The 14,415-nt window shown below is 43.3% G+C and overlaps 1 protein-coding gene across 1 annotated transcript in view; it reads left to right on the top strand.

The window, feature by feature from the left end:
- Positions 1-14,415, top strand: part of cachd1 (cache domain containing 1) — a 58,840-nt gene that overhangs the window by 1,629 nt on the left and 42,796 nt on the right. The window contains exon 2 of the mRNA XM_071542664.1: positions 6,841-6,989. Coding sequence (XP_071398765.1) covers positions 6,982-6,989 — 8 coding nt within the window. The 5' untranslated portion in view covers positions 6,841-6,981. The remainder of the gene's footprint in view (positions 1-6,840; positions 6,990-14,415) is intronic.

Raw genomic sequence — 14,415 nt, 5'->3', positions numbered from 1 at the left:
AGACATCTGTCCCTCTCTAATGACATGGGCCCCCTCTCTCTCTCTTTCTGTCGCTCTCTCTTTGAGTCTGTTCCTCCATCTCTGTTTCACTCTCTGTCTCTCTCTCTCTCTCTCTCTCTCTCTCTCTCTCTCTCTCTCTCTCTCTCTCTCTCTCTCTCTCTCTCTCTCTCTCTCTCTCTCTCTCAATGTCTTCTTCATCTCTCTGTATTTATATTTATGTCTCCAGTTTCCCTCCACAGTATTCTCACTGGCTTTCTCTCTTTGTCTCCCTCTCCCTTGTCCTTAAGTGACTTATCCCTCTCAGATGAAGTTTTCTATATGAACAGCAAGATCTGTCAATCTCAAGGCAATTTGTTTGTGCCGTAGGACCACTTCACACTATACAAATCCACCCAGACTGGGCTTGACGAAATCAAAATCGTCATCAAGAGGGCCGAAGTCTGAAGTCTTGAACCCTTTGGCACCACAGGATAATCTGCATCAGCCATCGGAATGGCCCAGGCGGGCTTACAGTCAAAATCATCTAGTGTGACCTAGCCTTGTGACTCGAGGCCCCATCTTGCTTACTGATTGATGGGGGTCTAGCTCCTCTCCATTATGGGAGTCGTTTTTGTCAGAGTCCGAGGCATTACCATTTTATCCACAGCTGCTTACTATGCTCAGGTGGATAAGAGTGCTAGCTGAATTCCTAAATTGCACAGCGTTATCAGCAGACAGATCAGGCAGCGAAGATGATGAGGGGTTTGTTTGAAGAGCCCGCACAGTAGGAGACAGACGCTCTAGTGGACATTTCCTCTGTGCTCCACAGATAAGATAGAATCAGTGGTAACGAGAAACACACAATCTAGTAGGTGTAGGAGGGGTTTACATATCTGGAATCTTTCCCCTTTTGGAGGACATTGGGAGGTAAATGTTAGAATTTACGGAACCTTTGGGAACATATACCATTAATATCATTTTAGAAAATTAGAAGAATCTCAACAAATTCATGAGATTACAAAAAAACATTTATTGAATAAATGTTCAATGATTACGATACGGTACGATTAAGATAGGAAAGGTGATGATTTAATAAATAATAATCATGTCCTCTACCTCATCTTCAGCCTGTGCAGAGTCCACCTCCATTGGTCCACACTGGTCATGGTAAGAGAGGCTGGTAGATGGTGCATAGTAGTGAGGACTGTGTGCTTGTCCATACAGGTGGTGCTGCAGGCTTCTTGACCATGCAGCAGTTGTGTTAGTTGAGGGCTGCTGAGTGATGCTGGGCCTGAGGATGGCCTGGTTGACTACTGGGTTAGATGGAGCAGAAGAGACTCCCACATTGTGATGAGTCAGGTGGTGAGGTGAGGAGAGGCGGGTCGGGTCCTGCTGGTTCACCCGGCCGTGTTTCTTAGCTGACAGGACCATAGGGGAGCTGGCCCGCTGGCTCTTGCTGGCCACAGGATCTGGAGTGTCACTGCTCTGGGGCAGGAAGACTTTGGCTCTCCGCTTTATCCCCACATGTTTCTCACAAGAGATGAGATTCACCTTTTTGGTGTTGGAATGGCCTGAAAGGACAGACTTGGTGCTGAGTGTGAGGAGAGGATGAAGGTTGGGGAGAGGCACCAGCTGAGGACACAAAACAGTTATATTTTACAGATACTACAGTAAAATCAGATTTATTAGGAACAAATATAACCTTGCCTTTTAGTCTAATTTACACATTGATCCTCTTATGCCATGAAAAATATAAGATAACAGTTTCATTTGAAACTGTCTGCATTCATTAGTTTGGCTGCAGAATGTACTTATTTCACATACAGTATATATCAAAATAAACAAACCTGTAGGATGAACAGCCAGATGAGACATGTTGTAGTTTAGTAAAGTATTTCTCCCAGAGACGATCGTCACTTTGTGTCAGATCAGGCAGAAAGTTGGATGTGGACTGACAAACATTTCAGTGTCTCCTGAGTTCTGGAATATTGACCCTTTATGGCAGAATCCTTTGGTGGAGGATGAAGGAGGAAGGAGGAGGAAGTAACTCAAAGGATACCATGAATTTATTTATTTAATTAAAAGTAAAGTTCTTAAATGGAAAATGACTCAAGAAAAGTTTCAAAAAATGAACAGCAGTATTACCTCCCTTTACAACCCTGTGTGTGTGCCTGTGTGTGCGTGTGTGTGTGAGACCATGGAGCAGTAATAGAGCTGTCAATCACAACCCAGGTATTAGACAGGCTCCTCATGGTGACATTTAAGAACTAGAAGGAAAAGGACAACCAGAAATGGTTCTATTAAAGTAGAAAGTAAGATTTTGATGACCATTATTGTGGTCTTTTCTGGCATGTTCCGTTAACCATTATTATTTGTTTTATATACTAAAGTAAGAGATAAGAAGACTTTTGAAGGTTAGAAGGTTACCAATGCAAAGTCAAAATACACGTCCATTTTGCTCAGTTATACAATACAAATGTATACAAACCATTCACATCCTCAAGCTCAGATATGTAGTATCCGATATCGCTCAGATATAAAAAAAAAAATATTTTTTGTAGCTTCCAATTAGCAGTATTTAGCTAAAATGATTCTTCATAGCCTGGTAAATCACCCTCCCCCTTCTTCATGTTTTTGGTTATATCTGGAAATGCAGCTATTTCCAAGCTGGCTTGTCCCTTTCATATGTGGTTTCGATGTCATGGTCTTTAGTTATATTCATGGTGGACATGTTTATGCTCCCGCAAAAAAAAATTTGGCTGCACTGCGCCGCTGCTTCCAATTTAAATTGATACTGCCTTTGAAAGACCTTTCGTCCTCAATGATCTCATTATGGATTAAATATTAAAGGCCCTTCAGTGGCAGGAGCTCATTTTTTCTATTTTTATATAAAAAGACACTTACTGAATTTTCAAAGTCATACTGAACAGCTCCACAGCACCAGATCTATATAGTGAGTAAGGTCAACAGCTGCACAAGCCTTTTGACCAGCATTGGGAGCAAAACGTTTATTTCTGGGAACTGCATTTGTTCAAAACACAAAGCAGTTCAGCAGAAAGAAAGCATGGCAGGTACATTTAAGTAATATCTACTGCGCTGTTCACCTGTCAGCTCACTGAGATGATTAGTTGATTAACTCAACTTGGCCCTCTAATAGTCGGCCTAGCCTCAACCCTGCAGTCTCACCATAAACACTACTACCAATGCCTGTGGTCGACGGTTGGCTGGCACAGCGGAAACCTCAAAACTCCCGACGTGAGACACCAGGAAGCGCCCGTTCCACCCATTCCAGTTCTGTGGCTGAACCAACCCCACTGGATGCTCCCAGCCGTAGGAGCGGGTCGGGCGGGTGTGCGAGAGGAGGGAAGAGCCCTGCCTTTTGGAGAGTGCGGTTAATCTGCGGAGAGCAGGTTGGAATGGCTGGCTTTGGCTGCAGTGTGGCAGTCTGTAACCTAAGCTGTAACTTACAGGGCTAGAAGTCTCTGGTTGCTCTTAAGTCGCTCTGTTAACGGTCCGTCTCGCTTTCTCTCTCTCCCTGTCTCTCTCTTTCTCCATCTCCCTCCCTCCGGCTATGGAAACACTCCTTAGCTGAACACTGGCCCATTTTCCCCCTTTTTAATACAAAGTCCATTGAAGCTAATTGCCATGCTGCCATGCGTGGACAGTACTGTGTGTGGGGGCGCACCGGGTGTGTGTTTTACTTTATGTCCCTGTGTGAGCGTGCACAGTCTTGGGGCCTGGGTGTGTGTGTGTGTGTGTGTGTGTGTGTGTGTGTGTGTGTGTGTGTGTGTGTTTCTTGTGGTGGAGTAGGAGTAATTGTGGGCTGTGCCTCAGGCCCCTGTTAAACCCCTAATAGGAATAGCGGCTGGCTGATTAGGTGTACAAGCAGTCAATGGGTCGTGGTACATTTCCCTGTTCCTGGCCTGAATCGCACCACTTTTGCAGGCACCGGTAATTATGGGATGTGGACAAAGGGGGTCCAGTTACTGTGGAAATACTCCTTTATTCTGCTGTGAACAAGGCTAAGTAGCTAACTTGTGTACTTTATTAGTTTATTTTGGTTAATGTGAGGTTTTCTCTGTTCACATATAATGGCTTCTCCGTTGCTTTATCATTTCAGAACTAGTGGAGTAGTGATGTTACAGTTCATTTCCCTGTCCTCAGACATTAGTATGCTGACTGATGATATCAATATGGTGTCATGCTTTCATGCCTCACATAGAAAGAGCAAGAAAGACTGTCCAACCAGTTCTGCAACATAATGAACTGTGACAGTCTGTCCCTGATATTCAGCCAGGGGTGGGAAGAGGACCAACATAATTCTGCTCAAGTAGAAGTGCTGTTGCTTGGATGAAAATCTGCTAATTTAGAAGTAAAATTACTTGTGTAAAAATCTGCTGAAGTAAAAGAAGCTCGTATAAAATGTACTCAGAACAAAAGTTCATGAGTTACATAAAAAAACAAGACATCAATACATATGATTTTCTCCATGCACTGCAAAAGACCAACCGTTTTTTCACAAACATACTGTTTTCATAACTGATCATCGAAACGAGCCAAGGCCATGGCTGAGGGCCAGGAAGCTGATTTGGATCTGATGACATTGACTGACTTTCCCTAACCTATTCATCATTCCCTTCACTTCCCAACTCTCTTCCCCTTACCATTTTTACTCATCCAGTCTTTCCCTCTGTCATCAACCACCACCGTCTTTGCCCTTAATCACCCAAAAAGTTGCCGTGGGCAGAGTTAATGTGTGTGTAGTCGCCCATGTAAAATGCATTTGAAGACAGAACGACAAAGATAAAGAGGCGACGTGAAAATATGGAGTGTAATTAGCGTGTTTATGTGCTCTGCTATGGGGAGCAGAGTGAATTGAAGCATGACTCCCTCCTCCCACAAAAGCCTTCAAATTTGTTTAGTGTTTACTCTCTGTAAATGCACAGTTGATATTGCACATTTTACAGACTATGTTAAGCAGTAAAATTAGATAATGAGATTCACATCAGTATAAACATACTCCAAAGTACACAAAGAAGCTACTCAATTACAGAATAGAGTAAATGTCATTCACTTGCTTTTACTGCACTCCGTATTTTCATTGCTGGGGTTAGATTTAATTTCAATATCCAGAAATGCTATTAAATGATACACTGTCCACTTCTGTACCAACAATATGTTTACTGGGGCAGGACTACATTTTGAAGTAATTTTTCTCAGTTTCCCTACGACTAAGAGCAATTGCTGTGCTTTGGCTTTGAAGGACAGAATATAATCTGCCATGTTGGGCAGTAATGGATTATTTCCTATCAGGATTATCGGAATTTGATCACAAATTGCAATGTTTTTCACACCTATAAATATTAGTTTAAGGGTTGCAAATGATGTGAACAGCACTATTTAAATAACATTCTCAGCAGTCATCGTTACTTGTGTGCAGTTATTTGTGCTTGACTGCACAAAAAAAATAAATAAACAAGTTTTTACTTAGTAATTAGTTTCTTAACCAATCTTGAGTAATCCAGTGGATCATGCCACTGATTTCAAGTTAAGTGGATAATCTGTTACAGATTACATTTTAACAATAATCTTCCCACCCCTGATGTTTCTGCTTATGTGAATTTGAGTTCCTCAGTTTCCTCATATCATCCTTCTAAGGCATTCTGGCTACAGAGAGCGGGAACAGGAACCTGTTGTGAAGAGCCGCTGGTGCGCTGGTTATTAATGTCCCCCAGGGGGCTGCTGCTGCGCTGGTTATTAGTTTCCCCCAAGGGGCTAGAACCCCATTTTGAATGAGCTCTGAGATATGTGTGCTCAACCAGAACTTAGCCCTTCAGAGAGAGAGAAAGTGTAATGTATGCCTGTCCAGGGGCCTGGAGTAAGGGCCCCAGTGAACACTGATTGAATTAGCTCCAGTGCCTTTGTTTAGAAACGCCATTTTCTCCTTCCTGCTCTCAGTTTCCATGCCTTTAAAGGTAAGTTACACCCTAAAACAGAATTCATTACTCACTGCAGGAACCGTGTATCTCTGATTTTGCTCCTTTAATTAATTAACGAATGAGGCACAGGAAATGTTTCTTGGGACCAAGACAAACAGTTGATAATGCAATGAAAATGTAAAACATTACTCGGTTGTCAGTGAAGGAAATCAATTAGCTGACTTTTTGGAGAAATGTGGATTGTGCAAGACACTGACGAATAGAAATAAACTTTACATCAGTGCGCTACACAACTGAGTGAAGCTGGATGCATTAACATAAGTGCTGGAATGTTATAACCTAAAAGCAGTTTCTAGCTTTGTAAGGCAGTTTTTCATGTTTACAAATATTTAATTAACTGTCATGGTCTTTGGAGTCCCACATGTGAATCCTATTTTAATATGGATTTTCCCCTTTAATGCTCCATCTCCTAAGCTTCCCTTTAATGGGTCCTGTGTTTGATTTTTGGTGGATTTTCCCCTTAACTGATTAAGGGCGTGCTGTGTGGAAGTGGAGAGGTTTGTGTTCGCCGGCCTCAGACATCCATCATTCTGTTCTGCTTTTAACAGTGATGGATTTCACACTTACTGGGGCCTGAGTTCTGCCCATCTTTGATGTTGCTTAGCTTAATTTTGGAATATTAGATTTTGTATTTGTGCTCCTGTGCACATTTGCATGCACTGGTGTATGTGATTGATGATTTTTGCTTTTCATACGTAACAGAGTGTGTGGGAGTGTGCATGTGTGTGGATTTGCTCTGTGTCGGTCTCACAATTTACATGCATAACAGGTAGGGAGTTTGGAGACGAGGTGTGAATCTAAGTCAATGGAAATGTCCTCACAAGTCATCGTCATACCAACATGTCTGTGTGTGTCTCTGCAGCTGGCCAAGAAGATCCGTGAGAAGTTCAACCGCTACCTGGACGTGGTGAACAGGAACAAGCAGGTGGTGGAGGCCTCGTACACCGCCCACCTCACCTCACCGCTCACCGCTATACAGGACTGCTGCTCCATACCGGCATCAATGATGGAGTGAGTAACTTTCTCTTTAACACACACACACACACACACACACACACACACACACACACACACAGTCTCTCCTTCTCTCTTTCTCTCTCTCATATTCTTTCACACACACACACACAAATCTCTGCAGGAGGTTGATTCTCTCTCTTTTAACCCGCCTCCCACTGTTAGCACCTGCACACAGCACTCTATACATCGCTTTGTGCTCCAACTACACACACACACACACACACACACACACACATGCACACACACGCACACACACAAAGCCCTACCTCCTCCCCTATGTTTAAACATGTTTTGATCATCTCTAGGATTAGTTATAGCTGTGTGTGTGAATCAAATCATTTACAGACTCGAGCAGCAGTGGCGTGCTCTGATACTTGGCAGCCATTTTAATCTCTATCCCTATTTGAAAACCTATTCAAGCAATCAGCGATTGTTTGGGGCTTGGAATGCTGTTGTTTTGCTGCAGTGTACCCCGACAACAAAAAGGCTTAGAGTCACTGGAGTCTAGGCAGGCAGGCAGATATGGTATTCAGTGGTAATGAAGTCTTTTGAAAGCATGGATGTGTGAAGGCCCGGTTGGAATCAGGCTCGCTTTCAGTTCACTCAGGGTAGATATTGGATTTTATTCTGAAATTTGAAAATTCAAAACCTTTTGCAATGAAAAAGCCTTAGACGTTATCGATGAAGAAGTGAATGACAATGAATTTTCTGTCACTAGTAAACAAACTGGTAAGTTCGGAGCTGTGTTGGGAAGGAATTGTCTAGGCTACATTATGCTTCTTAAATTGTAGGTTTGGAACCCAAATTTTTACAGTGGGTGCCTACAAGAGTGCCAGTGTCTAATTAGACTGGGATCCAGTGTGAGACTGAACATGTCAGATTCAGGATCCTGTTGCTGAGAGTCTAAAACCTCCCCGTCCTACAGAGTTCCTCCAGATTTTCAGCCAATCTTCCATTCCAGCAGGCAAAAACACAGTTCAAAGAAGAGCTCAGAGAGATACAGCGGGGAGAGGGAGAGAGAGAGAGAGAGAGAGAGAGAGAGCTGCTTTCAATCCTAATCTACACAGCAGCAGCTGTCTCCACCCCTCATTCCCTCTTCTTCTCTCTCTCTCTCTCTCTCTCTCTCTCTCTCTCTCTCTCTCTCTCTCTCTCTCTCTCTCTCTCTCTTTCTCCTCTCTCTCTCTCTCTCTCTCTCTCCCCTTTCCCCTTTATCTCCTCGGCTGATGTGGTTTTGATGTTACTAGTTATCGGCGTCTGTGAAGTTTTTGCAGCGGAGACTTCATGGGCTGCAAGGTCACCTGTCTTCCCTTCAATCGGCTGGCTGAGGGCCGCTGGCCACCTGTAGCCGAGCCACGCATTTAACACATACATTCTACACGTTCACACACACACACACACACACACACACACACACACACACACACACACACACACACACACACACACACACACACACACACACACACAGTATGTATGCCTAGACACATACATATACTAAAATGGATGCAACCACATGCACAAAAATGCACGTACTTGTGAAAATACATTTTAGAAATTGCAGGCAGTCATACCCACATAATCTCCAGTCTCCAAAACATTATTTTGCATCAATCAAAAAGCTTCTCTTTGTGTCTAAAACCATGCATTTACTCTTTTTAGAGACGGTTAGGGGTAAGTGAGGCAAAAATTGCTGAGGAAAAGATTATATAAGACCTGGATGATGGGAAGGATGTAATGATGCAGGGAGGGTTGGAGATACCAAGTCTGATACTGAGTCTGATAGATCCCCGAACTTCAAAGGATCTTCCTTCGGGGAGAAAGAGGCACAGAGCTCTCTCTCTCTCTCCCTTTCATTTTTTTGGGTTTATTCAGGATCATGTGCTATTTTGAGGATTTGTGTGTAGAATGTCTTTCCTCGGCTCTCTCCCTCCCTAAGCACCCGCCATAGGGGAAGTTAGCCGAACATCCAAGCATCAGGGTTTTTTTTGTCTTTTTTAGTATGTGGGAAGATCACTTTTCCCTTGCATAGTAACATTGTCTAAGCACAGTGAATGCAGACTGGAAAGTATGAGAGAGAGAGATGATCGTAAAGCATGAGCTGGATACATGCAGTATGTAGAGTGAGCTTTAGCAGACTGACACACAACACTTGGATCTGCCTCAGCCTCCATTCACTAGACTGATGAAAATCAGGTTTTTTACCAACGTTACTCTCATGGACAGACAGTCCATACCCATTATATTCACGGCACAAGCAAGAATTTGTTCTTAATTGGTATGTTTGGCTAAATAATGGTTAGGTTAAATAATTTAATAATGACAATAAAAACATCAGAACAATTACAATGTCCCATGGTGCTATGGTCTTTCCAAGCTTAGAAGTCCTAGTAGCTGTTATAATTGTTGGGAGCTTGTCACCGATTAAATAGACATACAGTATTTATCGATAGATAGATAGATAGATAGATAGATAGATAGATAGATAGATAGATAGACAGACCCAGATAAAGAGAGAGAGATGATGTATAGCTCTATTTGAATACAAGAAGAGGATTAAGTGAGATATGAAACCTAGCAGCTAAGGTGTGAAGATTTATAGTTGTAGTTAAATTTTCAATTTCATACACCTATTACTTTTTTATTAGATACTACTCAATAAACAAGGCATAATTAAACATAATGTTAATTAAACATTAATACCGAAGCGGAGCATCTCTCCCTTGACCAACTGACCTGAAGTTACCTGTTGGTGCCGTGGCAATAGCACTGCGGTTAAAAAGTTGCCATGTCCAGGTGTCTAACTAGGTGTCTAAGTTCAGTTCAGGGTCAGTTCAGGGTCCAGGCAGAATTTTCCAGGTTAGGGTCGGGCCGAGTCCAGAGTCCAGCTGTAGCCCAGGTCGGAGTGTCCTTCGTCAGGCTTAGGCATCAGCTGCTCCTGGGGGTCTCAGTCAGGTCAGCCAGTGTGGAGGGGGATCAGGTGGTTCACAGGGTATCCATGTCAGTTAGCCGTCACGCTAGCAGGCGATCGGTTCACCAGGAGGCCACCAAGGGCAGCGCCCAGAGCCCGCTGGTATGCTTTAATCACTGTTGGTCTCTGCGGCAGGCTGTACCTGAAAATAGCACACGTGTGCGAGTGTGTCTTGTGGAGTTAGGCTACGTGTGTGTGTGTGCCTGTGCGCGTCCGTGTGTTGACATTTATATTTTTAGTATGTGATCTTCAGGTGCCTGTTTCAACAGTTCCATTGATAGTCAGTTGTAAAACTGAGAAGTGTGTGTGGGAGCAGCCCAGACAGCACTTAATGTTTCCATGTTGCTAATGTTAGAGGAGATAAGCTCTAAGTTGAGCGTGTAAGGTTAATGCTATTCATATAATGCTTGACAGTTCAGTTAAGAGGTACATAAACAGCTGTCTCTCAAAACTAGAAACCACAGACCCAAGATTTGAACCTGTGACCATCAATGTAGAGTGGAACAAAACCAGACTGGGCGTCTCTAGTGATGGGTGGGCTGTCCTGGCCTCACCTCCAGGCGAGGACTTTTCCAATATCACCATGATATGTTTAAATCTTGCAATACACCCCGCTCCATCTCTCCCTGATTTAGGAGATGATCGATTGCATTGATACATTAACAGTATGATAAGCAACCCTATTTTTCCTGGGTCCCCACATGAACCGAAAGATTTTCTATGAGCTTGGGTCCCTGGACGAGAGACAAAATGTCCATTTGGCTCCAGGGATGAAGGGATTGTTGTACATTATTTAATAGCATATCATAGATAATATTACACAGGAACTTCCAGGGCCTTTCATTGATTGGCTTATAAGCATATAAATGTAAAGATGAACTTAATTGAGCCCCGGGGGGAAATTGGATCATTGCAACAGCGAAGAATAGGATGTAGCTAAAAATACACAAAGTAAAACAGCTTGAAGATGAAAGATGTTGTGATATTAAAGATATACAGAGCTCCTATTTGCTGGGATGTCTTCTCGCTATCTGGGCCACTGACAGATTTACAATCCAGTGCAAGAGCATACATGGCGCTAATGAGAGCCAGAGCAGTTACTCCCAAGTTAGCGTTTCAGATGTAGCTGGCCTTCTGCTAGCTCGGGCAGCAAGATAATGATACCTCTGTTTGCACACAAGAGAGGGAGATCGCCAAAAAGCAACCCGGGGGGGGGGGGGGGGGTGTTTAAGTGACCTTAACAGCTGTAAACCCTGGGCCAATATCACCCTTTTTTTTTCTCTCACCACATGCCTCTGCTCATGTCAGACCTCTTCCTCCTCCCTCCCTCGCTCTCCCCATCTTTGTTCCCCCATCCCTTGCCTCCCTTCCCTTCTTCCATTTTTCATCTTCCCTCTATCCTTGTTATCTTCCGTCCTTCCTGCTGTCCTCCCTTCCTCTCTCCCTCCCTTTTTTTTCCTCCTTTCCTCCCTTGCTTCATTGATACCCCCCCCCCCCTCCCCCCAGCCAAATCCCAGTTGATCCTGTCTTAGTCTCCCTGGCGGCAGGGCTAATGAACGGCAGAGCAGTGCGAGGGGCAGGGAGCAGATTAAAGCGGGGGAGCAGGCTGGGTGACGAGCATGAAATGCAGGCAAGGATGAGGAGCTCAGCTAGTCATATGGTGACAATGCCTGGGAAATGTTTTGAGGTACAACAACAACATATGCAACAAGGATTTTCATGAATTTTTGATGTGTTTCTGCATTCATTGAACCCGCTATGCTGTCTACACTGACTTCACAGTGACCAAGTCCTATTCTTGCTTTGCTTTAGGCAATATTTTTCCATTTCCATACTTTCAACAACTTCGGACCCCAACCCATGGGACCATAAGTGTGCCTCCATTGGCTAGGATCGAAACCCACTAGGTAGCCACTTTGTCATTCCCCTTATGCCTGGATTGGAGGTGCTGGACACCAAAACTACATTCAAATTTGCATTCTGCCTGGTGATGCTGCAATCCAAATCTCTCTTTGGATAGAGCTTTTATCGAAGTCAGATCCATGAAAGGCCGCAGTTTTTGTGTATTCTCCATTCTCCTGCCAGCCTGTTGCTCACTTGCCTACTCACCGAGGGATTGAAAACACATTAGACATGGTATTACTCTTGACTTAGCTAGCACAGCAGCAAGCCTCTCCTAGGCAATTGTACTCACTGGGCGTTTTGAATGGCGTAGGATTGCCTCCGCTGTTGATATACATGCTTTCTGCAACAGGGTGCGGCTTAATATAATGGATTTTATAAACAGTGGTTGGCTAGTAACATGACAGGTGTACCTGTATTTACTCAGTGCTCTAAGGACGTAACTTTGTTTCTATTTGCCAGTGTCTTACAGAAACATTGTATCTCCAAAATGTGAAAGAAAAAAATGGTTTCCTTTCTCAAAGACATCGTTTGGTTCTTTAGAATGAATGTTTTAGCAATACTTTGACTTGGTGCTGGGTCAAAAACATTATATGAGAGACGTATATGAGAGATGTCAGCTCACAGTCCAAAAAGAAAAAAAAAATGCTAAATGGGAGCTGGAAGGTTTCTTTAGGACACCAACACATTCATTGCTGGTGCTTTGTATCTGCTGAATTGCTTTTAGGATTATCTCTGTAATTACTGCGAGGAGAGCTCTCCCCCTTTGGGAGATATGGTAATTAAGCATGCATTCCTACTCTACATTATTAATATGCATAATTTAATGGAAGCATTATTTAAAGTTCTGTGCAGTGGGATAGAAAGGGTTATGGGTAAGATTTTTGGTTAATACAGTAATTGGTGTCATATCTGGTAAATCAGGTCCAGCTTCTGTATGTGTAAGTGTCTGTGTGTGTGCGTATGTGTCTGTTGAATCCACAAAACTGAGATTTTTTTATTTTTTTTTTACCCTCATTTACATGTCAGATCTGAATCACAGCTAGAAGACTCCCGTCTTCCTTCCCCTCTCTCTCTCTCTCTCTCTCTCTCTCTCTCTCTCTCTCTCTCTCTCTCTCTCTCTCTCTCTCTCTCTCTCTCTCTCTCTCTCTCTCTCTCTCTCTCTCCTTCCTGCGCTCTCGCTCTCATATGTTTTTTTGATGTGGAATTCAAAGTGCCTGCAAATGTATTTTTTATCTGGCACACATTTTGCCGAGCGTCCTGCCCGCCCCTTCTATGCAAAGTGGGTTGAAGGAGAATAGTAATGACTTTGGCCTGATGGGACTTTAAATGACTGAAGTTCAAAAGCAGCCTGTACATCAGAGCAGCTGTCAATCAAACCAGGCCAGTGCCAGAGAAAGGGAGAGGGAGCCAGAGAGGGAAGTGTGTGCGTGTGTGTGTGTGTGTGTGTGTGTGTGTGTGTTGCTAAGCCAGAGGAGGGGAGGCTAGTGTAGGTGGTGGTTGGAGGGATGGAGGGCTGAGAGATGGAAGGGGAGGGGAGGATCAAAGCATCCAGCCTTGGTGCAGCGCAGAGCGGGCTACTCCCCCGCATACCTTCCCTTGTGTCAGCTCTTCATTCCAGAGATATGGGCTCTGGAAACAATGCTTTGCTATCAACACACACACGCACACACACACACATGACATTTTAAAATAACACCGGTGGTGCTCTCCCAGAACACTCAAACAAACCAATGTGTTGAAAAATAGCACGGCATCTGCTTAAGATGTGCGTTTAAAAAATGGCACGTGTTAAAGATGTGCCGATAGCAACACATGTTGCATTATTTTGACACCTCTTTAACACGTATGGGTGTGTGTGTGCTCAAAGACAACACTGTCTGTGTTACTTCACCACATCTTTCAAATTTCATCAGTGCTTCATATGGAGGCCAGTTACAGACGTCATGTGGCAATGAAGATGAGCAACTCTGCCAGCGTTACTTTTTTAAACAATACATTTGTTCTTTATAACCTCTGTTTTATCTGAGTAAATTCCAATCCAAGTTAAAGGCAGTATTGTCCACCTCTTTCCTCATAGGGTCGCCAATGTTAAAATTTGCATTGTAATTTCATTTTACTATCATCTAAAACTGAAATAGCTGTCCTCCAAATGTTTTACAAGTAATGATTTTAAGACAAATAACATTATGAGCACTACAACCTCATCTTGAAACATAACTTGGACCCAAACAGCTTCAGATATGGGACAAAACTAGAATTATCCCCCCAAGCACCACAGCTGCATAAAATTACAGAGGAAGCCCTGCATACGATGTAGTGTGCCTGTAATAAACAGGAATATGTATCACTATCTAATGTTGGGACAGTATTCCAAAACAAGTACAGCTTGTGCACCGTCCCATTGTGCATTTGCGCTGATGATGTATAGTTCTTCTGGAAAATGAGGATTTGTGTGAAAAACGGCTAAGGTGCGAAGAGTTACGTTTCCCCAATAATTTGTTTTATTGAGATACTGCTTAAGAAAAATACAGGCATAATTTGTAGAAA

The sequence above is a fragment of the Centroberyx affinis genome, unplaced genomic scaffold (assembly GCF_046629955.1).
Source record: "Centroberyx affinis isolate AG114_WGS23_722 - 3 ecotype Tasmania unplaced genomic scaffold, CSIRO-AGI_Caff_v1 ptg004149l_1, whole genome shotgun sequence".
NCBI lineage: Eukaryota > Metazoa > Chordata > Actinopteri > Beryciformes > Berycidae > Centroberyx > Centroberyx affinis.
Note: the sequence above shows the minus strand (reverse complement) of the source record. Positions and strands in the feature narration are given on the sequence as shown.